General features: G+C 42.5%; 3 protein-coding genes across 4 annotated transcripts; 2 read left to right on the top strand and 1 right to left on the bottom strand.

The window, feature by feature from the left end:
* Positions 1 to 2,007: 2,007 nt before the first annotated feature.
* Positions 2,008 to 4,259, top strand: LOC144704939 (heat shock 70 kDa protein 4-like). The gene has a single exon (XM_078577527.1). It carries the CDS (start codon positions 2,218 to 2,220, stop codon positions 4,156 to 4,158), a length of 1,941 nt encoding a protein of 646 aa, XP_078433653.1. The 5' UTR covers positions 2,008 to 2,217; the 3' UTR covers positions 4,159 to 4,259.
* A 12,909-nt stretch (positions 4,260 to 17,168) lies between these two features.
* On the top strand, positions 17,169 to 20,087 carry LOC144704930 (translation initiation factor IF3-2, chloroplastic-like). The gene is made up of 9 exons (XM_078577521.1): positions 17,169 to 17,531; positions 18,192 to 18,231; positions 18,311 to 18,370; positions 18,446 to 18,498; positions 18,674 to 18,729; positions 18,826 to 18,859; positions 19,004 to 19,076; positions 19,172 to 19,264; positions 19,769 to 20,087. The coding sequence occupies exons 1-9, from the start codon at positions 17,218 to 17,220 to the stop codon at positions 19,913 to 19,915; spliced, it is 870 nt and encodes a 289-aa protein (XP_078433647.1). The 5' UTR covers positions 17,169 to 17,217; the 3' UTR covers positions 19,916 to 20,087.
* Positions 20,088 to 20,116: 29 nt separating this feature from the next.
* Positions 20,117 to 22,701, bottom strand: LOC144704915 (uncharacterized). 2 transcript variants are annotated; one of them, XM_078577503.1, is made up of 7 exons: positions 22,540 to 22,701; positions 21,487 to 22,390; positions 21,233 to 21,352; positions 20,859 to 20,975; positions 20,683 to 20,772; positions 20,457 to 20,564; positions 20,117 to 20,307 (listed from the first exon to the last, which is right to left on the bottom strand). In XM_078577503.1, the coding sequence occupies exons 1-7, from the start codon at positions 22,608 to 22,610 to the stop codon at positions 20,254 to 20,256; spliced, it is 1,464 nt and encodes a 487-aa protein (XP_078433629.1). In that variant the 5' UTR covers positions 22,611 to 22,701; the 3' UTR covers positions 20,117 to 20,253. The 2 variants fall into 2 exon arrangements, with proteins under 2 accessions (XP_078433629.1, XP_078433637.1); XM_078577511.1 differs by having other exon boundaries at positions 21,487 to 22,395; positions 22,535 to 22,693.
* Positions 22,702 to 23,560: the final 859 nt, after the last annotated feature.

Below are 23,560 nucleotides of genomic sequence, written 5' to 3'. Positions count from 1 at the left end.
AAGAGTGAAACACACGCTAATTCTTACCCACTCTGTCTTACTCTTTCCCTCTTTCTCACTCTTTATCTTTCTCCAAGTCTCTCATAATGTCTTTGTCTCATTCTCCCTCTCTCTCACTCTTTCACTCCTTGTCTCTCTCACTCTCTCTGAGTCTCAATTTCTCTCATTCTCCTCCTCTCTCATTCTCGACCACTCTGCTTATCTTTATCTCTTTATTTCTCTCATTCTCCCTCTCTCTCACTCGTTCACTCTTTGACTCTCTCACTCTCTCTCAGTATCAACTTCTCTCATTCTCCCCCTCTCTCATTCTCTATCACTCTGTGATTCTTTCTCCCTTCATTTCTCGCACTCTCCCTCTCTCTCACTCTTTCACGCCTTGTCTCTCTCACTCTCTTTCTGTCTCAATTTCTCTCATTCTCTATCACTCTGTGTATCTTTCTCTCTTTATTTCTCTCATTCTCCCTCTCTCTCACTCGTTCACTCTTTGTCTCTCTCACTCTCAGTCAGTCTCAATTTCTCTCATTCTCTCCCTCTCTCATTCTCTATCACTCTGCGTATCTTTCTCTCTTTATTTCTCTCACTCTCCCTCTCTCTCCTTTTTTCACTCCTTGTCTCTCTCACTCTCTCTCAGTATCAATTTTTATCATTCTCTATCACTCTGTGTATCTTTTTCTCTTTATTTCTCATTCTCCCTCTCTCTCTCACTCTTTCACTCTTTGACTCTCTCACTCTCTCTCAGTCTCAATTTCTCTCATTCTCCCCCTTTCTCATTCTCTATCACACTGTGATTGCACTTAATTTGCACTTAATTCACTAATATAAATATTAGGTATATAAACTATGTTAAAGAACCATATAGTGTTGGCATCTTTTGCTAAAAATTTGAAAACACCTTCCTATTGATTTCTGGAATTTTCCAACACTAAAAATATTCACTTAACCAATTAGTATATACTTATTTTAGATTTGTACTTAATTCATTAATATAAATATTAGGTATATAAATCATGTTAAAGAACCAAATAGTGTGGGCATCATTTGCTAATAATTTTAAAACATTTTCCTACAAATTTCTTGAATTTTACAACATTAAAAATATTCACTTACCCAATTAGTAATATACATATTTAAAATTTTCACTTAATTCACCATGTTCAATGTTGGAATTTTTCCAACATTAACAATTTACACTTACCCAATGTTGGGACTTCAAAATTAGTAATATACATATTTCCAACATATTTAATATTTAATTATATAAATTTCAACAAAGTGTGGGCATTAATTATTGAATTTTCAACATTTCTCAACAAGCTTCTTAATTTTATCAGGTTTTTAGTGGAGGATAGGTAAACATCTTCCACATACATACTAAACTTTAAGAGAAATAAGGTTCTAGTTTCTTTTCAAATTCCGAGACAAATATGTTAGATATTCCTTAGTCCCCAGAAAAATGTAGGTTAAATGTTGCCTGATTAAAGATCAAAATAAATTATTTATATGGGTCTAATATGTAAATTTTTATTTCAGTATAGTTCTCCTATATAAATTTGGACAATATAAAGTTGTAAGGGCATTTCTCTAAGAATGTAACATGGAGTATTCATTTGCGTGCAACTTAATAGAAGGCTATATATAAAAAAGGGCTGGACCGACTTTAAACCTTAAAATATTTTAGAAGTCAATGATATGAGATTGCAACGGACTCGAAAAAAAATATCCGAATACTGATATCCAAATATCGAAACCGATATCCGGATATCGGTTACCGATATCCGATATCCGAGATCCGTCTCTCCTACGTCTTCGGTATCCGTCATCAATATCTGTACACACTTTAAAGACCGATATAGACTGATATCCGATATCAGGCACCGTCCCCGTTCATTCCCGATAACGGGATATCACTCATGAGCCCCGTCCAGTTCTTCCTCAATTGGGCTTGCATTTTATACGGCCTAATAAGGACACGTCTCCAGCCAGCGCCACTGTAATTCGCCACCTGTCTTCTTCTTCGTCAGCTCTCCCGAACCATCTCCAACGTTCTACGAGCTTCCACAGCCGCCTTCCTCCCTCTATTTATCTCACAGCAACTTCCCCTTTACTCACTTCCGACTCTTTCCGAGCTCAAATTTCCGATCCAGAGACCACCCATCAGCATTCACCACCAACCCAAACTCCATCTGACTGCACCTTCTAAAACCCCAAACCCTAGTAATGGCGACGACGGGGAAGGCAATAGGAATAGACCTTGGCACAACCTACAGCTGCGTCGGAGTTTGGCAGAACGACAGGGTAGAGATCATCGCCAACGACCAAGGGAACAGGACGACGCCGTCGTACGTGGCGTTCACCGACACGGAGAGGCTGATCGGCGACGCGGCGAAGAACCAGGTCGCCATGAACCCGGCGAACACCGTCTTCGACGCGAAGCGCCTGATCGGGCGTCGCTTCTCGGACCCCCCGGTCCAGTCCGACATGACCCACTGGCCCTTCAAGGTCGTGCCGGGGCCGGGCGACAAGCCCATGATCGTGGTCTCCTACAAGGGCGAGCAGAAACAGTTCGCCCCTGAGGAGATCTCCTCCATGGTGCTGATCAAGATGAGAGAGATCGCCGAGGCCTTTCTAGGAGTCCCTCTCAAGAACGCGGTCGTCACGGTGCCGGCTTACTTCAACGATTCCCAGCGGCAGGCCACGAAAGACGCCGGCGCTATCGCGGGGCTGAACGTGATAAGGATAATCAACGAGCCGACCGCGGCCGCGATAGCCTACGGGCTAGATAAGAAGGCGCAGCGAACGGGGGAAAAGAACATCCTCATCTTCGACCTCGGCGGGGGCACCTTCGACGTCTCCCTGCTCACCATCGAAGAGGGCATCTTCGAAGTGAAGGCCACGGCGGGGGACACGCACCTCGGCGGGGAGGACTTCGATAACCGCTTGGTCAGCCACTTCGTTCAGGAGTTCAAGCGCAAGCACAAGAAGGACATCAGCGGCAACGCGAGGGCGCTGAGAAGGCTGAGGACGGCCTGCGAGCGGGCCAAGAGAACGCTCTCCTCCACTTCGCAGACCACGCTCGAGATCGACTCCTTGTTCGAAGGGGTCGACTTCTACGCGACGATAACCCGGGCCCGGTTCGAGGAGCTGAACATGGACCTCTTCCGCCGCTGCATGGAGCCGGTCGAGAAGTGCCTGCGCGACGCCAAGCTCGACAAGGGCGCGGTCGACGAGGTGGTTCTGGTCGGCGGCTCGACGAGAATCCCCAAAGTGCAGCAGCTTCTTCAAGACTTGTTCAACGGGAAGGAGCTCTGCAAGAGCATCAACCCGGACGAGGCGGTGGCCTACGGCGCGGCCGTCCAGGCGGCGATTCTCTCCGGCGAGGGCGACGAGAAGGTGCAAGACCTGCTTCTCCTCGACGTCACTCCGCTGAGCCTTGGCTTGGAGACCGCCGGCGGGGTCATGACCACGCTTATCCCGAGGAACACCACCATACCCACGAAGAAGGAGCAGGTCTTCTCCACCTACGCCGATAACCAGCCGGGCGTGCTCATCCAGGTCTACGAAGGGGAGAGAGCGCGCACAAGAGATAACAATCTGCTCGGCAAGTTCGAACTCTCCGGTATCCCCCCCGCCCCGAGAGGCGTGCCTCAGATCAACGTCTGCTTCGATATCGACGCCAACGGGATACTCAACGTGTCCGCGGAGGATAAGACCGCCGGGGTGAAGAACAGGATAACGATAACCAACGATAAGGGGCGGCTGACCAAGGACGAGATCGATAGGATGGTGCGGGAGGCGGAGCAGTACAGGGCCGAGGACGAGGAGGTGAAGAAGAAGGTGGATGCGAAGAACGCGCTAGAGAATTACGCGTATAATATGAGGAATACGGTGCGGGATGAGAAGATAAGGGAGAAGCTCGCGGCGGCGGATAGAGAGAAGATAGAGAAGGAAGTGGAGGAGACGCTGGCGTGGCTTGAAGGGAACCAGTTGGCCGAGGTGGACGAGTTCGAGCACAGGTTGAAGGAGTTGGAGGAGGTCTGCAATCCCGTTATTGCGCGGATGTACCAGCAGGGCGGCGGCGGTGGCGGTGGCGCGGAGCCCGCGGCGGGCGGCGGCGCCGCTGGCGGGGGCGCCGGGCCTAAGATAGAGGAGGTTGACTGAGGAGTTCTTTTTCTTTGTTTCTTTCTTTCTTGCTCTTTTATGCGTGTAAATAGATACTGTTTTCAGATGTTTTTTCTCTTGTGATTTTCCTCTTCTTTAAATTCAGTGCGGATGATGGAGATTAGAGAACATGGTTTGTTTGTATTTTGAAAAATATTTGAGGGCTTGGTAAGAGCAAAGTAGTCTTTTTGTTCTATAAAGAAAATAATTTACTTTGGTATTTGAGTTCCCCCTCGCCAACCAGGGTTAGGAACTAAGCTTGAATCCTTTTTTTTCTTCTTTAATTTATATTTCGCTTGTTTTCTTGATTCTCGGTTGCCGAAAGTAGGAGGAAAGTTTTTTTGCATTGGCAAAACTATGGTGCCAGGTATAGTTCCGGATCTTCCGGGACGTGGACGATGGACGGGGGAGATGAAGATTGTCCCGTCCCATGTCCTGAATCAGTGCAGGGGTTTTTTTGTCCGAGACCTCCAAGACGGGATGGTTTTTTCCTCTGAGTGGACTAAAACCGTCCAGTCTGTTTGTCTCAAGACGAATTTTCTTCCCGATCTTCATTCAACCTCACGGATGGGATGATTTTTTCGTCCTAGGATGAAAAAACCGTCTCGTCCGTGTCCCAACCGGTATCCATCCGTCATCCGGTATCGGACAACCGATATCCGATATCTGCGAAAAAATGGGACGGTGCCGGATATCGGATATCGGATATCAGACTATATCCATCTCGGAGGGTTAGATGGATATCAGTACCAGCACTGTAGCTAGAGGGACGCGACGGATACCGGACGCCGGATATCGGTTCTCGATATCCGGATATCAGTAACCGATATCCACATGTTTTTTCCCATTCCAATCGCAATCCCATATGAGAAATTTCTAAATTCCTTTAATATTTAAATTTGCCTCAGCCGTCATATTTTTAAATCCCATAGCGCGCCCATAGATGCTACGTCTTGGATTATTTAGATACGTACCTTGCACGTATTACTGTCAAATGTTGAAATTAATATGTCAAAATTGCAACATACTTGTGGGCCACAATTAATGTTTTAGAAAAATTAATATAAAAGAATTTTAGGGAAATAGAAGTGCATAATCTAATGAATGATTTTTATAGATAATAGAAATAGTAAGTAAGAGGAATAATAAATCTGACAGCTTAATAATAAGGGGAGAGTGTAAGATATTAGTGCACGGGTTATTTTAGATTTACAATTAAGATACAGGAGTAAGGATACTAAGCTTATCATGATATTTAATTATAATGATTATTCATTTTGAGTGATATTAAGATTATATATAGGATAGGATAGAGAAATATAGTAATGACGGATATAAAGATTTAGAAAATAGGGAAGCGGTGTACTTATTTTTAGTAGAAGATAAAAGGAAGGACAGAGAAGAATTGGGATAATAATTAGATAGATTAGGGAAGAGATTATCTAATTATATAAGGATTATTTGGGTGATGTACATTACGGAAATAAAAGTCCCTAGCACGTATTATTTTCAAATGTCGAAATTAATATGTCAAAATTGCAACATACTTGTGGGCCACAATTAATGTTTAAACAAAATTAATATAAAGGAATTTTAGGGAAATTGAAGTGCATAATGTAATTAATAATTTTTATAGATAATAGAAATAGTTATTAAGAGCAATAATAAATCTGACTGTTTAATAATAAGGGGAGAGTGTAAGATATTAGTGGAAGGGTTATTTTAGATTTACAATTAAGATACTGGAGTAAGGATAGTAAGCTTAGCATGATATTTAATTATTATGATTATTCATTTTGAGTGGTATTAAGATTATATATAGGATAGGATAGAGAAATAAAGTAATGATGGATATAAAAATTATTAATTCTGGGAAATTCAACATTTTTTTAGGAGAATGTTGTAAAATTTTTAATTAAGTTCTTCCCCACCTTTTGGTGCTTCGATAAGTTTATTTAACCAATATTTATATTATTAAATAAAGTGCAGATTTGAATTAAGTAATCTACTTGTATTGTTAAATGTGAATTATTAATTTTTTGAATATTCAACAAATTTCTACGAAAATGTTGCAAAAATATTTAATAAATTCTCCCCCACTTTTTGGTGCTTCAACATGGTTCACGAAAATATTTAACAATACTAAATATTCAACAACTTTCTAGGAATATTCAACAACTCTGATACCACTTGTTAGATCTGCATGAGGCTTGCATCGATTCTAAGGGATGACGAAGATCGTACATGAATGTAAATCAATGTAAAACATACCTCGATCTATCGCGTCTTCTCTAGTTGAATCGAACAAGCTTGAGGGGAGGCCTTTTGGATCAATATCGGATGACTTCCTGAAGTCTCTCTGAGTAATTGGATGCTCAAGAGAAAGTCAATTGCGTTATGACCCAAGGACCTGGCCCCTATTTATAGGAAGAGGAGATACTTAAGCCTTTTTAGTTTATCTTAATTAAACCCATCATTATAATTAAGACAGGCTTAGCCTCTACACAATTTATAACCATACTTATTGTTATAAGTGTCTTGATCCCATCATTAAGTGAATCACATATAAATTGGGATTTGTAACATATAGCTTAAAAAATATGTAATTATACACATACATATATATAATTGTCCATAGATTAAGAAATTAATGTAACAATCTCCCACTTGGACAATATAAATATGTTCATGAAATATTGCATATCATCACTGTAGGAGCTCAAAATTTTGTTATCATTACTAAGACATTTCAACCAATCTCGTCCATCACAAACTGGCATAGAACCAAGGGGCTTTTTTTACAATAATAGTAACACAACCCAAACAATGATTACATACACCAATTCAATGAATGACATAGATCATGTATGGCTGTGTAGCATGGAAATTACACAACACGTGATTCATACGTGTACATTTCCAACTTAGTCCTTCGGATTCTGAATGGAGATCAACTGAAGTTTGTTCAGACATGCTTAAATTTAGGAGATTACTCATGCATGAAAAGAAACTCCATAACATGTCTATTACTGAATGAGCACCAAAATACAAACTCCCATTGAATTACATATCCTCAGGAGGTATTAAACCCATATGACCAGTATGCTTATGAAAGACCTTTGGCGGTAGTCCTTCTGTGAGTGGATCCGATACCATGGAGTTTGTCCCATTATGCTCAATAGACAACTGCCCTGTCTGAACTTTTTATTTCACAACTAGGAACTTGATATCAATGTGCTTTGACTTTGTTGTTATTGGCAAACATAACGGCTGACTGATTATCACAATAGAGCTTCAGCGATCTTTTAATGCCATCAACGATTCTCAAGCTTGTGACAAAATTATTCAGCCAATTCCCTTGATTTGATGCTTCATAGCATGCTATATATTATGCTGCCATAGTAGAAGATGCTTTCAATGCTTGATTTGCACTTCTCCATGATATAGCTCCTCCTGCTAACAGAAAAATATAGCCTGAAGTAGATTTTCTGCTATCAATGCATCCAGCAAAATCAGAATCAGAATACCGAATGATCCCCAAGTGATCTGATTTCTTGTATGTGAGCATATGTCCTTTTGTTCTCTGAAGGTATCGCATTACTCTCTTGGTAGCTTTCCAATGATCCATACCTAGATTACTTAAATATCGCCAAGTACACCAACAATATGAGCAATATCTGGGCGTGTACAAACTTTTGCATACATAAAACTCCCCACAGTTGATGCATAAGGAATCTTTTGCATTTCCTGGCTTTCAAAATTGTTCTTTGGACATTGATTGAGACTCAACTTGTCTCCTTTAGCAATAGGGGTATCTAGAGGTTTACAATCTTCCATGCCATATCGTTTAAGGATTTTTTCAATATATCCCTTTTGAGACAAACCTAAGATATTTGGAGGGCGATCACGATATATCTGAATGCCCAATACATATGAGGTTTCACCGAGATCCTTCATCTCAAAATGACTTGACAAAAATTTCTTCGTGTCATGAAGTAGGTTTGTATCGTTTGTGGCAAGTAATATGTCATCAACATATAAGACGAGAAATATGTATTTTCTCCCACTAAACTTATGGTACACACATTCATCTGCTAAATTTTCCTCAAAACCGAAAGAGACAATAATTTGATGAAATTTATGATACCATTGACGAGAAGCTTGCTTTAGACCATAGATGGACTTCTTTAATTTGCAGACCATTGACTTTGGATCTCTGATCACAAAGTTTTCTGGTTGAACCATATATATGGTCTCATTAATGTCTCCATTAAGAAACGCAGTCTTGACATCCATCTAGTGTAGCTCAAGTTTAAAATGCACTACAAGTGCCATTATAATTCTAAAGGAGTCTTTCGATGCCTTCTCGTTGAGTAAAACCTTTTGCAACAAGACGAGCTTTATATCTTTCCATACTACCCTTTGAATCCCTTTTGGTTTTAAATATCCATTTGCAGCCTCTTTCAAAAAAAAAAATATCCATTTGCAGCCAATGGGCTTCTTACCTTCGGGTAATGGGACAAGATCCCAAACGTTATTGTCAACCATAGATTTTATTTCTTTGTTCATGGCATCTATCCACTTTTGAGAGTAGAAATTCTGCATGGCCTATTTTATATTAAGAGGATCATCTTCCATGATCTCAAAATCAGCCTCATGTTCCTAGAGAAAAACAATATAGTCATCCGCAATTGTAGATTTTCTTTCTCTAGTGGATCTCCTTAAGGGCACTTGTATTTGAGATTGTGATGTTTGTTTAACTAGAATAGAGGAGCATGAAGCATTATCCTGAATTAATGGTGCCTTTGTTGGTGCGCCAAGTGTGATTAATTCATCTTCTTGGTCATCAACAATAAATAAAGTGCATCCTCTAATTCTTCTGTAAAGACAACGTCATGAACTTTATCTACCCCTGCAAACTCAACATCCTCAAAGAAATTAGCATTTCCCGTCTCAAAAATGGCTTTAGTAGTGGGGTCATAAAATTTAAAACCTCTAGACATTTCAGAATATCCAACAAAATAGCAAGTGATAGTTCTGGAGTCAAGATTCCGTTCATTAGGCAATAAGGGTCCTGCTTCTGCTTGGCAACCCCAAATGTGTAAATGTTTCAAACTTGGTTTGCGAGCCGTCCAAAGCTCATATGGAGTTTTCTTAGTTGCCTTTGTTGGAATGAGATTAAGTAAATAAGCAGCTGTCTTGAGTGCTTCGCCCCAAAGGTTCATTGGAAGAGACAATTCTGTAAGCATACTTCTAACCATATCTTGGAGTGTTCTATTTCGCCTCCTGGCAACACCATTCATGTGGGGTGAACCTGGCATGGTGTATTGAGGAACAATGCCACATTCTAAGAGATATTTAGCAAAAGGGCCTGGACATTGTTCACCTGAACCATCATATTGGCCATAGAATTCTCCTCCACCATTCTGATTTCTCATGAATGAGATATAAGTGGCCATACCGAGAATAATCATCTGTGAAAGTAATAAAGTAGCGGTGACCATTTCTAGTTGCTATAGGGAATGGTCCACATATATCTGTATGAATCAATTCCAAGACATCTGAAGCTCGAATGGCCCCTTTTCCCTTAGGTTTTGTCTGTTTACCCTTGATACACTTGATGCAAGTGTGAATATTCTCATCATCAAAGGGATCGTTTATACCATCTGACACAAGGCGATCGATTCTTTGATGAGAGATATGCCAAAGTTTTTTGTGCCATAATGAAATGGAATTCTTTATTCGTTAACTTTCTCTTGGCCCCTTTTGCACTAGTATGCAAAATTTCATTGGATGGAACGTCCACATCAAGTATATAAAGGTTGCTATCACTTAATAAAGAGCTGGTGCCAACTAGACTTGATTCATAAAAAAAACTAACTTTACTATTTCTGAATACACAAGTATAACTGAATTTGTCAAAAATAGAGGCAAAAATTATATAACATCTAAAAGACGATACAACAAAGGTCGCCATCAAGTCTAAACGACATCCAAAACTTAAGTGCAACCTAAACATCCATATTGCCACCGCTTATCTTGAATTGTCATTCCTGTGTAGATGAAGCTTTCAACGTAATTGAATTTTCAGCAATGAAGGTACCTTGCATAGACATGCTAACATGAATAGTGGCCCTAGAGTCGAGCCACAACGTGTCTAAGGGTGTCAGGATTAATTAATTCCATCGGCTGGGTTTTCAGATCTCATAGCATAACAAAGATTTGAGTATGCGAGGGCAAACATTACATCTTTCTTCCATGTCTGAAAGTTATTGGGATTCAAGATGGGAATTTTATGGCCTTGTACGGTGATGTACTCGTGTGCAGTTACTGTAGAATAGGACAAATAGCTCACATAAATAACTGAATTGCAAATAAAGTACAAACCCATTGCAAGACATCAGGCGCTACATTAATGTATCATCTTTGGACAATAACATTAACTGCAATTAACATAGACAAAAAAGTTTTCGTTAACTATCAAGTCTATCTTTGGACCGACTAACCAATCACATGAAAATTAACCGAATATTTGTCTCATGTCATTTATCACGAGCGTACAAAGTCTCGCCCAGTATTAGCCATCCTTTGGGCCAGCTAGTGCCGACATTTGACATGTGTACACTATATCCAATGTATAGAGTAAATGATTTCCACAAAAGAGCACACTTTGGCAGGACATTGTTTCCATCAAAACTCATGACACTGAACAATGCGTTGAATTTGCATGCACTGGACTGCTATTTTGTATACCTTCGATTATCCATGACGGTGGGTATTCTCAAGTCAAAATACCAATCATAATCTGCTAATTATGCATTCAACAAACATAGACCAATACATTTAGGACCTTCTTGGGCCAGCTAGTGGTGAAAATCCATGAAACCTAATTTATTTGCCCTTCTATGGCTGATTTGCAACCTAAATGTTGATATTTCTATCTGTGAGAGCCTTAATATGGACTAGCTTTGCTTTGTAATAGGAGCTGTAGTAGCCCATTTACAGGTCTTATAGAGTCCTAGGGAAGCCCAAAAAAATAGGCCACCCATATTATACCTTAAGGGCCCCAAGAGTTGGTCCAATACATATATTTATATATTTTTATAGTGTCCCAAGGTGTCCCAAAATGGGCCACCTTTTATAAGTCACACATAGCCTGGGTGCCCCAAAATGGGCTGCCCCAAGAGGGTTTTGTGGTGCCCTTTGGGCGGCCCGAAACGGGCTGCCCATCAGGGTTTCCCTTGGGGGCCGCGGACAAGTAGAACTAAGTACTTTACTTGCTTGGTTAAGTGCGAATTATTAATTGAGGGAACTTCAACAATTTTTCATGAAAATGTTGCATAATTCAATAAATAAAAATATAAATTATATACATGGTCAAGTCTAAATTTTTAACAAAATTCACTAAATATATAGAACAATGGTGCAAAGTTTTAAACAAAGGAGGCTCTATAAAAAATACGCCCTTCCCCTAGGAATTTGGCCACAGCTCTGTGAGAGGTTTGTGCTTACTTGGTCATCACCTGCGTATCGAAAGTTAAGAAATAAATAACGATGATTACGTAAAAAATGGCAAAAATGTAGTTCATGTACTTGATGTGTACCTCGAGCACATGCGACAAGCACCATCTTATCCATCATTACCATCCGAATCCAGCTCAACGTTAGTGTACCATCGTTTGTTGTCCGCACGGAGCCAACACTTCACAGTGATGAGTGTTTCAATGCTTATCGGCGATAGATGTGATCTCTTGTACGTGACAATAGCGTTGCCCACCGAGATCATGCACTCGGCAGGAGCACTTGTCGCACATACGGACAACAGCTCCCTCGTAACAACTGCAAGGGGAAACGCTTTGCCCTTGTGCTGGCCCACTAAGATAGTGGAGTGAACACTCCCTTGTTACGCACAACCTCAGTTAGGTATTGGTTGAACTCGTCCCACGCCGACCTCATTGACACAGGAGCCGGTTGGACTTTCCGCATAATGCTCTAAAGCCAACAGTCTAACTCTTTACCTCTTGAGTGTCCCTCTTCAGCACCCCCTCTCGGTCCACGCCTTGGTGAGTCACATGGTAATAAGGACCGTACGTATGCGATGGTTGCTTCTCGGATGCCCAGACGGAGCATTGACCCTTTGTGGAATGGATCCATCAATGACGCGGTGGTGATTGCCTCATTCACCCACAAGATCTTTGCATACTGTGCAAGCTTGTAATGCATCGCCTTACACGCTTGCGTCATCATGGAACGATCTCCTTCATGCAACCGTCGTACGCCTATGAAGAAATTGCCATCTTCGATTTGCTGGACCACTTCCTCCATGTTCTTTCTGGCCGTCTATGAGATATAATGCATCACATATCACCGGCGTCACTATCTTGCAAACATGGTTGGTGGATACAGCAAAACGTCCAAGGATGCGACAAAACTCTTTCACCAACTCCCACTCGTCCTTCAACATCTTTGTCGCCATCCCTTTTCGGCCAAAAGCCTTCGACACTTCATCAATTACATCACGCTTCTTCACGGTGGCCGCTAACAGAGCGTAAGTGCTGCTCCATCGGGTCAGATAGTCAAAGACGACCATGTTGGAGTCCTCGACTTCGGGGTCGTCTTCACATGCCTATGCATAATGTTCTCTCTGTTGCGTAGAGCTCAGAATACTACGCAAGCATCACCCAAACATAACGGCCGGCGTGCTCCGTCAATGTTCAGAATGTGTGCAACACATGGGATGTGCCTTCTGGCGCTAAATTTTGGGTTAACGATCTTTATCTTTCTCACCATCAATGCCAGCATCCTCTTATTTGCCGTGAGATTTTCAGTAGTCATGCCGTAGACCTACATAAATATCGGCCATATGTAAAGTCACGAGTTTAATTAAAAAGATAGTTTGACGCTGAATGCTGACCTTCGGCCGCAGACAGAATTCTTCTAGAGTTGGAGAACGATGGCCGGCATGTTTTCTCCATCGTGCTTGCCGATGATTTCTCGAATGGCAAGTACCCGCTCTCGGAACACCCATTTATCATCCACCCAATGGACCGTGATGCCCAGTAGTCCAGTACCGTTCTCAGCGATCCACGCATCTACGGTGAGTGAGACTCGTCCACATTCTCCCATAGCTTCTTCACATCTTGTTTCATGCAACCATGCATTTGGATGGTCCACTGCTTAATGACCTTCGCACTTGGAGGATTCAAGTTGAGAAGTGTCGCGTAACGCCACATCTCCTTGAAGGCAACATTCTGAACAATGCTCAATAGTGAATCAGTCATGCATATAAACTGTGCACTGACATTCTTTGTTTCCTCTGGCGTATGCCCTCGCATCGACCCTCGTCTGCTTGGCTCTCCCTGTTGTTTGCTTTGCATTTTGTCAGATATACGCAGCTGATCAGGGTCTTCCAACACCTCACCCTTAAGCTCCGCGTGACGAGTAGGATGGTAAGCTTTGAAATGTCACCAAAATACATTGGTGGTTTTGTCGGCCTGCCACTTTATCACTTTTCTCTTATTGTGCGGGTTAATCTCCGGCATAATAAGCATGCATAGTATCCATCACCCATGAGTTCGAAGTAGTCAATGATGACTGAACAGTTCGAACGAGGGTGACTCTGTACGGCATGGGGAGTTCCCGCGTCCGTACGTTGAGGACCTACAGCTCCTAGCCCATATCCGTCTTGGGTTGGGGCACTGCCTCCGGGTGTGTTCATGGTTCTCAAGGCATAATTTGGTAAGCAATGGTTGTTTAATACGGCATCGCATGAAGATAACGCAACAAAAAAACAGAACACTGAGAGAGAATGACAGAAGCATGTAATTCACTAAGAGAGAATGACAGATGGGTGAATGCAAGAGGAGAGAGGGAGAGTTGGGGAGTAAGATAGAATGAGGGGAGAGAGGAAGAAATAGAGAATAAGATAGGGTGAGAGAGAATGAGGAGAATTAGGGAGTTGGAGAGGAGAGAGGCAGATTTAGACAGTGGGAGAGAATGAGAGGAGAGAAGGAGAATCAGAGGTAAAAAATAAAGAAGAAGATAGAGTGATAGAAGAGAGGAGGAGAGAGAGGCAGAATTAGAGAGTGGAAGAGAATGAGAAGAGAGAGGGAGAATTAGAGAGTGGGGGAGAGTGAGAGTAGAGAGGGAGAATTAGAGGTAAAAAAATAAGGAAGAAGAGCGAGTGATAGAAGAGAGGAGGAGAGAGAGGCAGCATTAGAGAGTGGGGGAGAGTGAGAGTAGAGAGGGAGAATTAGAGGTAAAAAAATAAGGAAGAAGAGCGAGTGATAGAAGAGAGGAGGAGAGAGAGGCAGCATTAGAGAGTGGGAGAGAATGAGAAGAGAGAGGGAGAATAAGAGAGTGGGGGATAATGAGAGGAGAGAGGGAAATTTAGAGGTAAAAAAGTAAATAAGAAGAGAGAGTGAGAATTAGAGAGATAGAAGAGAGGAGAGGGAGAGTTAGAAATAAGAGTTAAAAAGTACCAGAGCATGAGAGAGAATGAGGGGAGAGAGGGAGAAATAGAGAGTAAGAGAGGGTGGGAGAGAATGAAGGAGAGAGTAAGAGAGAATGAGAGGAGAGAGGGAGAATTTAGAGGTAAAAAAGTAAATAAGAAGAGAGAGTGAGAGTTAGAGAGATAGAAGAGAGGAGAAGAGAGAGGCAGAATTAGAGAGTAAGAGAGGGTGAGAGAGAATGAGGGAGAAATAGAGAGTTAGAGAGAATGAGAAGAGATGGGGAGAATTAGTGAGTGGGGGAGAATGAGAGGAGAGAGGGAAATTTAGAGGTCAAAAAGGAAAGAAGAAGAGAGAGTGAGAGTTAGAGAGATAAAAGAGAGGAGAGGGTGAGAGAGAATGAGGGAGAAATAGAGAGTTAGAGAGAATGAGAAGAGAGAGGGAGAATTAGAGAGTGGGGGAGAATGAGAGGAGAGAGGCAAATTTAGAGGTAAAAAAGTAAAGAAGAAGAGAGAGTGAGAGTTAGAGAGATAGAAGAGAGGAGAGGAGAGAAGCAGAATTAGAGAGTAAGAGAGGTTGAGAGAGGATAGGGAGAGTTAGAAATAAGAGTTAAAAAGTACCAGTGCATTAGAGAGAATGAGAGGAGAGAGGGAGAAATAGAGAGTAAGAGAGGGTGGGTGAGAATGAAGGAGAATTAGAGAGTAAGAGAGAATGAGAGGAGAGAGGCAAAATTAGAGAGTGGGAGAGAATGAGAGGATAGAGGGAGAATTAGTGGTAAAAAAGTAAAAAAGAAGAGAGAGTGAGAGAAGAGAGGAGAGGAGAGGAGAGAGGGAGAGTTAGTGAGTAAGAGAGAATGGGAGAAGAGAGGAGAGTAGAGAGGGAGAATTAGAGAGTAATGGAGGGGAAAGAGAATGAGGGAGAATTAGATAGAGGCAGATTTAGAGAGTAAGAGAGAATGGGAGGAGAGAGGGAGAATTAGAGAGTAATAGTAAATGAGAGGAGAGAGGGAGAATTAGAGAGTAAGAGAGAATGAGAGGAGAGAGGAGGGGAGCGATAGAGAATTAGAGAGTAAGAGAGAATGAGAGGAGAGAGGGAGAATTAGAGGTAAAAAGGTGAACAAGAATCAGAGAGTAAGAGAGAATGAGAGGAGAGACGGAGAATTAGAGAGTAAGAGAGAATGAGAGAAGTGAGGAGAGGAGAGAGTGAGAATTACAGATTAAGAGAGAATGAGAGGGAAGAATTAGAGGTAGAAAATGAAGAAGAATCAGTGAATGAAGAAACAAAGAACTATAGCATATGCAAGAAACATCTATAATTTTCATATGCAAGAAACAAAGAACATCATTTATGAACTCTAACAAAGAACATTTTTTAAATTAACTATAGCATTGGGATGCAATGCTATAGTCAATTTAACTATAGAACTGAGAATCAGCGAAGGAAGTAGGAACAAAAACAAAGAAATTTTGAAGAATTAAGCGGCATAGAGTAAGAGCATTAGAGGAAAAATGGTAAAATTAAACTGACGACCCAGACGAACATGACCGAGCGTACTCGCCGATTCCGCCGATGTCGCCGTCCACTGTCCATCGTCCGCTGACGCCGTCGTCCACCGTCCGCCGTCCGATATCCGCAGATTCTGCCGTCCGCCGTCTACAATTCTATTTCCGCCTTTCGTGTATTTTGGATTCAAATTTTTGAATCCAAAATACACAAAATTACCTTAAGAATAAAATTCGATGTGGATATTGGAAACCGATATCCACAACCGATATCCGATATCGTCATCCTCCCCCCTGAGACGGAGACGGATGCCGACGTCGAGACGGATATTGGCACTGTAGCAACCGATATCCGATACCGATATCCGGATATCGAAAAGGATGGATACCGAAAATTTCCTTTCCGGTATCTGAGACAGCATCCATCCCGATAACGGCATTCGGTACCGGTATCGGGATGGGCAAATATTACTAGTGTAGTTCTGGATCGTCCGGGACATGGATGATGCACGGGATGGGACAAAGATCATCTCGTCGGACGTCCAGAATCAGTGGAGGGACGCGGACGGGACGGTTTTTTCCTTGGAGCGGACGAAAACCATCCTGTCCTTTCATCTCGGGATGAATTTCCATCCCGATTTTCGTCCAACCTCGTGGGTGGGATTTTTTTGTCATGGGACGAAAAACTGTCCCGTCCGCATCCCTGCACTATAGTGCCAGGTACGACCGACCCAATTGAGCGAGCTTAAGTATCCTAATTTACACACAGACCTCACTCGTCCAAGCACACTAGTTTGTGGAGTAGGATACACGTCAGCCAAGGCTCCAAGGCTCTACACTGCACAGCAAGACGATATTTAAAAGAGAGGACACCAAAATCTTAAAAAAAATATTATCGAGTAGAGTCCGCATTGTCTTTGACAACTTATTTTAGTTTTTTCGGCGTTAATAAATTTATTTTCTTCCGAGTTCCAAGAGCGTCAAGCCCAATCAAAATGATAGATTAAGAGGCCATTAAAGGCCCGTTATACTTCCAGAAAAGGCCCAAATATCGAAACCGGATAAGGAGCTGTGTATATTGTTGCGGTAGTTGCAGTGGGCAGCGGAGGATGAAGGCTGCGATGGCCGGAGTCCCGCTGCAACAGTCGGCCACAGCTCCGGCAGGAGCCCTCAATCCTTCCAAGAACTTGTCTTCTTCTTCTTCTTCTTCTTCGCCATGCTCTCTCTCTCTCCATGTCTTCTACAGGCGGCCGCTTGGGCGAGGGCGAGCTTCCTGGGGGGGATTTGCGCCTGTGGCGCGATTTGGGCGCGGTGGCGGGGGATATCGGCCGAGCCCGGGAAGAGGAGGATTGAAGAGGTCTCCAGGGAATCGTTCTTCCCCCGCGGATCCAGATGATGAGGCTTTGGATTTTAGCAGATTGACGTACGTGCCTCTATTTTCATTTGAGGTTTTTTTCCCGGACGGAATTTCTTCTGGGTTGTGAAGGGTTTTGCCCGTTTTTCTTAATTTGTGGTTTTTTTTTGGGGGAAGAAAATGTTTATTGTTTTCGGCGCAGGGGGGATGCAACCTGTTATTTGGTGCGTGATTGATGAATCAGTAAAGAAAAAAGCCGAAATACGAGATTGGAAATCGAACTGTCTTTCCAAGGAATCATAATTTTAAATGAACTGGGGGGTTCGGCATTTGCCTTCTGGTGTTAATCTGCCTCTACGGTTCTCATTTTGTGGAAATAAATAACCCGCGGAATCCCATTTCTTTTTTCTCATATTTATTTTAGATTCCGGAGTTTTGAGAAACGGATGAATCAACCTGTTTGGATTGTGGGAATATAGGGCTCTTTTCTGCTCAATGATAACTTCGAAAAGAGTTCTCCAAGTAGCGGATAACTTTTAGCCGCGTCGATTTGTTGTGGGAAGGAGGACAAAATTGATACTTTTGGGTGATATACAGAAACTTGGTGGAGATCATCGTTCTCTGAAAAGATTATTTATCGTCACTACTACAAGAGAAGGCGTTATTTGCATGATAGACTATGATAATTTTCATCGATCTCTTAAAATTGCTTGTTTTCATTGGAAACAGGTCGAACTCCGTGCGCCTGATAGATGATCAGCAGAACATGGTCTACTCTCCCTCGCTAATTCTCTTTCGACTAATATGAATGCCAGAGAAGTTTCTTTCAATTCGCTTCATCCCTACAGATTGGGGTTGTTCCTCTCGAGGAAGCCATTCAACGAGCAGAAGATGCCGCGCTTGATCTGGTATTTCCCTCTAAAGCATTTGATTTGTAATCTGCACGTAGACTGAGCTCTTAACTTGCTAATTTTCATTTTCAGGTCATATTATCCGCTGATGCAGATCCGCCTGTCTTGAGGATTGTCGACTACAAGTAAATTTCTTTCTTTACAAACGTGACTGATTTATAAATTTTTGACCTTCGAGATAGGTTTGATTCCGTATAACTTATTAGGTATCATTGCTTTTCTTTTTTTTGGGGAAATAATCATGCACTGCATTAGATAAAGTTTTAGGCATCAGAGAACGTGAGATTTTTTTTCATGCAGCAAGTACAGGTATGAACAGCAAAAGAAGAAAAAGGATCAACAAAAGAAATCTGCAGGTACATGCATCCTTTGGATGTTATTTTGAAGTAGCATGTAATTTTTGTACTTCAGAGCCTGATAACGATCTTAAAATTATTTTATTTCCGGTGTAGCTAGCCGAATGGATATGAAGGAGATAAAGATGGGGTCAGTATCCGAACTTTTTCTTGCCATTCTTTCGTTACCTCTGCTTCATATTTATTTATAATTCATGAAGGAAATATGGTATTTTTGAGCGATTATATCATAGTCCTCGAGTCATATTTCTTGGCTTGATTTCTTTTACTGCAGGTATAACATCGATTCTCATGATTACGGAGTGAGATTGAGAGCTGCTCAAAGATTCCTCAACGATGGAGATAAGGTGACCAGAAATATACCTTCGACTAGTGGAACTTAAGACTGTAAAACATCTGCATCTTCTGCTGATACTCGGATGTTTGTGGGCCCTCCTCGCAGGTCAAGGTCATAGTCAACCTGAAAAGGCGAGAGAATGACTTCAGGGACATGGCAATTGAACTGCTGAAGCGATTTCAGGAAGATGTTGGGGAGGTATGCGTTATCGGCCATCCATAACCTTAGGGAATACGACATCGCTGTTCTTATTCTCCTAGTTCATTTTTACTCTTCCACAGTAATATATCCTCTGATGGTTTCTTTCTTACGGTGAAATGAAGATTCATGATTTGATGGGAGACCGCATAAATGGAGATTGAGATATTGATATTGATAATCATCTGATACTTTGCATGACATGTGAAATGAATAGAGAGATTGAGATAGAAGAAAGATTGAACAGCAACAGTCTAGCCTTTAGATAAATGACTAATATACCCTTGATTGGTGTTGGGGATCCGAACAGCAACCAAATCATGTTTGATTAATATTCTCTGTTGTTGGAGCCTGTGGACCAGGAAATCATCTGCATTGTTGTAGACCAAAACCTCTGCGAATGAACTAATTGTTTGATCAATCATCAAGATTTGAGTAAAGGGTTTGAAATAAATACCCACTACTTGAAAGTGAATTGTTTTTTTCTGTTTTCCCTGGGGACAGCTGGGAACAGAGGAGAGCCATAATTTCAGCGACAGGAATGTGTTCCTCGTCTTGGTTCCTAACAAATTGGTAGCCAAGAAGAGCCAGCCAGAGCCAGGGAAGAAGAAAGAAGCGGCGCCGACCGCCGAGGTCCCGGCCAACCCGTAGCCCACCAATCACTACCCACTGGGTTGGTTTTCCCACTTTTTTAATTTGTTTGTTTCTTTGTAATCTTGGCTGAATTTTGAGGTAGAGTGAAGTCTCTCTGTACAGACACCGATAATTGGCGTGTTCTTGCAGACTGGAATTCTATAAGTAATCGATTAAATTGAGAAAGAAACTGAGTTTCCCTTTGGATGCAACCTCGTGAGGAAGAAAACGCTACACTCAGAATAAATTGAACTGGTGTTATCAGCTCCAAAACAGAAAATCAATTAAATAATTAGGCCCGAGTCTTTCTATCCCTGCCCTCTATGTACATTGTTAGATCCGCAGAAGAACCCGGCTCATCTACCCTGCCTCCTTTGCAAGAGATGTGCTCTGAGGCTGCATTCTTGAACCTGCAGAGATAAAACGTATTAGCATTAGTATGAATTAACTTACCAGTGATGTAGATGGATCATGATGAATATGGCCGTGTCGGTGTGAATATTTAAAACAATTATGAATAATTTATCAGCTGAAATTTAGAGCAGAGATCTTCGTTTACCTGCAGACCCGCAGTTGAAGCTAGAAGTTTCCAACATTCGTCAAGTGTGATCTTCTCTAGAGTAGCCATATTAGTTAACTCAGATATGACAGAGTTTACCCCCTTCAGCTGCAAGAATGAAAACGTTATCGATGGACAGTATTAAATTTCTTCTTTTTAAAATCGATGGACCATTTTTGTTTACAAAAATAGAAATCAAACTATATGTAATCATGGTATATCTCACCCTGGATTGCAAATGCCGGATGGGGGAGCACATACTCCGTAAAATGTCAATGGCTGAGGAAAGAGCATATCTTAGGCCATCTACATCTACCTTCAGATATTAAAATTCAACGTTAAAAATTAGAAATTCATGGTGAAGACATTACCAAACTGAGTAATATATAGCGATTAAGCCACCTTAGCCCCATCGACAATCGGGAGAGGGAGAGTGATCACTCTTAGGGCGTCAGTGGCTCCTGTCAAAGAGCTTGAATGTTCCCTTTCCAGTGGAATCCAGTCCTCCAAACTCGTGATCTGTTGAACAAATGTGAGTGTCCATGTTAATAATAATAATAATCTATAGAATGAAGTTCTTCAAAGAATGAGATTGGAGTTTGTCAATTTCTAGATTTTTCGATTAGATTTGGAAGAGGTGGGTAGAAGGCTTCGCGCCATTTTCTCAGGAATGGTAGCGAAGAATTTGCGGATTTTCGGATCAAAGTCTGTTTGATCACCTCAATTTTGAAGGCACACTTAAATTTGGCAAAAATATATCACTAGTTCCAGCTCACCTGATGGTCCAAAATTGAGGACAACTTCATTTCTAGTCTAAGCCGCTGCTCTTGAATCCCTTTTCTGACAACGGACTCTCGCAAATCCGAAATGGACGCCATCACGCAGCACATAATCCTCTGTTTAAAAGGAAAAAAAAACTGTAAAAAATCTCTATTCAAGTCTTAAAACACATTTTAAGCTCTCGTCTTTTTTACTTCTTTTATCCCATCTAAAGAAATCTTGATGAAGGAACGAAGAAACAAAGCCAAACCTCTGCCGTTTGTCTCTGAACGAGCATCGCAGCATTGGCCCGGGAATTGACGAAGCACCACTGCAAGTACCTATTATGAAGCATTCTCAACTTGAACCCATCATCCACCAAGCTAGAACTCTTCTTTCCTCCAGACAAATCCAACTTCCGACCCACAAAAGAAGCCGGCGAGGCCATCCGGGCGCCATTGTTCCTCGACGGAAGCGGGCTCGACGGTCTCGGAGAACAAGGAACAGAGTACTGACCTCTCCTGGGAGAGAAGGGCTGAGGCGACGCAGGCCGAGAGAGAGAGCAAGCTCTGATCAACCCATTACCCGTTCTCTCGCAAGCGTCCAAGGACTTGGAAAAATCCTTCACCGGCTTCCCAATTCCGTTCAAGCACAGTCGCCTGCTTCCCCCTCCATCCATGGCCAATTGAGGCCCTCTTCTCGGCGCTCCAGGAGTGGAAGGCCTCCTCGCCGGAGATGAACCAAGAAAACCACCTCCGTTGGCAGAGATTTTGGAGTTGATCTTCGCTTCCTTCACGCTCGACGCGGCTCTAGAGCTTTGATTCACGGGAGAGCTCGAAACCGGCTTCTTCGGCAGCCCCTGAAACGAGCCGAAGAGGCTCTTCATAGCAGGCCAGGGCCCGTCCGGCTTCCGAGAGATGCCCAGCGTCCTAGCCGAGGTCTGGGCACCCGCCATGGCGTCCCGAGCGGGGGTGGAGGGTCTGGAAGGGGTCCTGGAAGGCGACGCGAAAGCAGCCGTCGGCCGCTGCCTCTCCGCGGACTTAGCGCGATTCGGCGGCGACGGCGGCGTCCTGCGCGGGCTCGGCGAAGGACATCGCTTGGCCGGGCCTGCAAACATGGAACTTCGGCCGAATCCAGCCTCATTATCGCCGAATGCGACCCGCATCGGCCGTCTTCTACCCTAGAACAAGAACAAGAACGAGGAATTTAGAATTTCAGATTGGGGAAGAAAGGCCACGGCTTAGGAGGATACAACCATGTGGATTGATAGATAGAAGAAGAAGAGAGGGGGGGACCCTGGGGAGATTATCGGAGCTTGCCTTACCTTCCGGCTATGGCAGCTCTGTGCCTGCCGGTACCGACAAACCCTCCACAGCTCCCAAATTCTCTGGCCATGCTCGCGATCCCGTGCAAGCTTCGGCCGTAGTGAAAACGAAGACCCCTCCGTCGCGAAGAAATAGAATTTTTTTTTTTTCCCCTTTTTTTTTTCCCGTGAACGAAGATCTCTCCGTCCGGAAGAAATATAATACTTTTTTTCCTTTTTTTTTTCGTCTTTGACGTGACAGGTGTCTGCCACGTGTCAGTCGCCACGTAAGATTTACTGCGGGAAATTTACTCCGGCCGTTAGTGCGCAGGCCCCACCGTGTCGTTTCCTCCCGCCAGCTGGCGATTCAGGAATATGTTTATTAAATGCCGCCTTTTTTCTTCTTTATGGAAAGAAGTATTTGTTTAGTCGTGCATCTGCTTTAGTTGGCTTTTAAGTTACTTGGGAATAAATAAATAAATAAATCGCGTAGTGTTTTGAGCAGAAAATGGGTCCGATAAATATGGGGGGTTTTTCTTGGTGAATGCCTTCAATCTTGGTCAAGTTACTGTTTTATTGGGGGTCCACTGTTCTGCTCAAGTTGATGCATTTATTTCACACTTGAGTGGTAAGTTTTTTTTCCCCATAACCTACAGGAAGTGTCTTGCATTGCTCACTTGTTTTGGTCCCATTGTGACCGTTCTCATATTTATATATATGTTAAAGTTGAGGAGAAAGTTGACAGAGAGCTGAATGTTCTGGAAATTTGGATTATCCTCCTCCCTTGCAGTTGCTAATGTTAGACTCCCGTGCAGAGGACGTTCATCTGTTTGAACTTTATTCAAACACTATGGGAAAAAACACCAAATTTAGAGATTGGATCTTTGGCATGATGTATTAGTTCATCGCATATTTTGTCTCAGCCATCTGTGCTAAACCTCAAATTTAATTCGGACTTCAGTATCTCCACTCTGACCTCAATGAGTATGGTAAAATTTATACTCTTAGAAATAACTACATGATCTCCGTGGGGACACATTAA

Source organism: Wolffia australiana, chromosome 1, assembly GCF_029677425.1.
Source record: "Wolffia australiana isolate 7733 chromosome 1, ASM2967742v1".
In the NCBI taxonomy this organism is placed as follows: domain Eukaryota; kingdom Viridiplantae; phylum Streptophyta; class Magnoliopsida; order Alismatales; family Araceae; genus Wolffia; species Wolffia australiana.
Note: the sequence above shows the minus strand (reverse complement) of the source record. Positions and strands in the feature narration are given on the sequence as shown.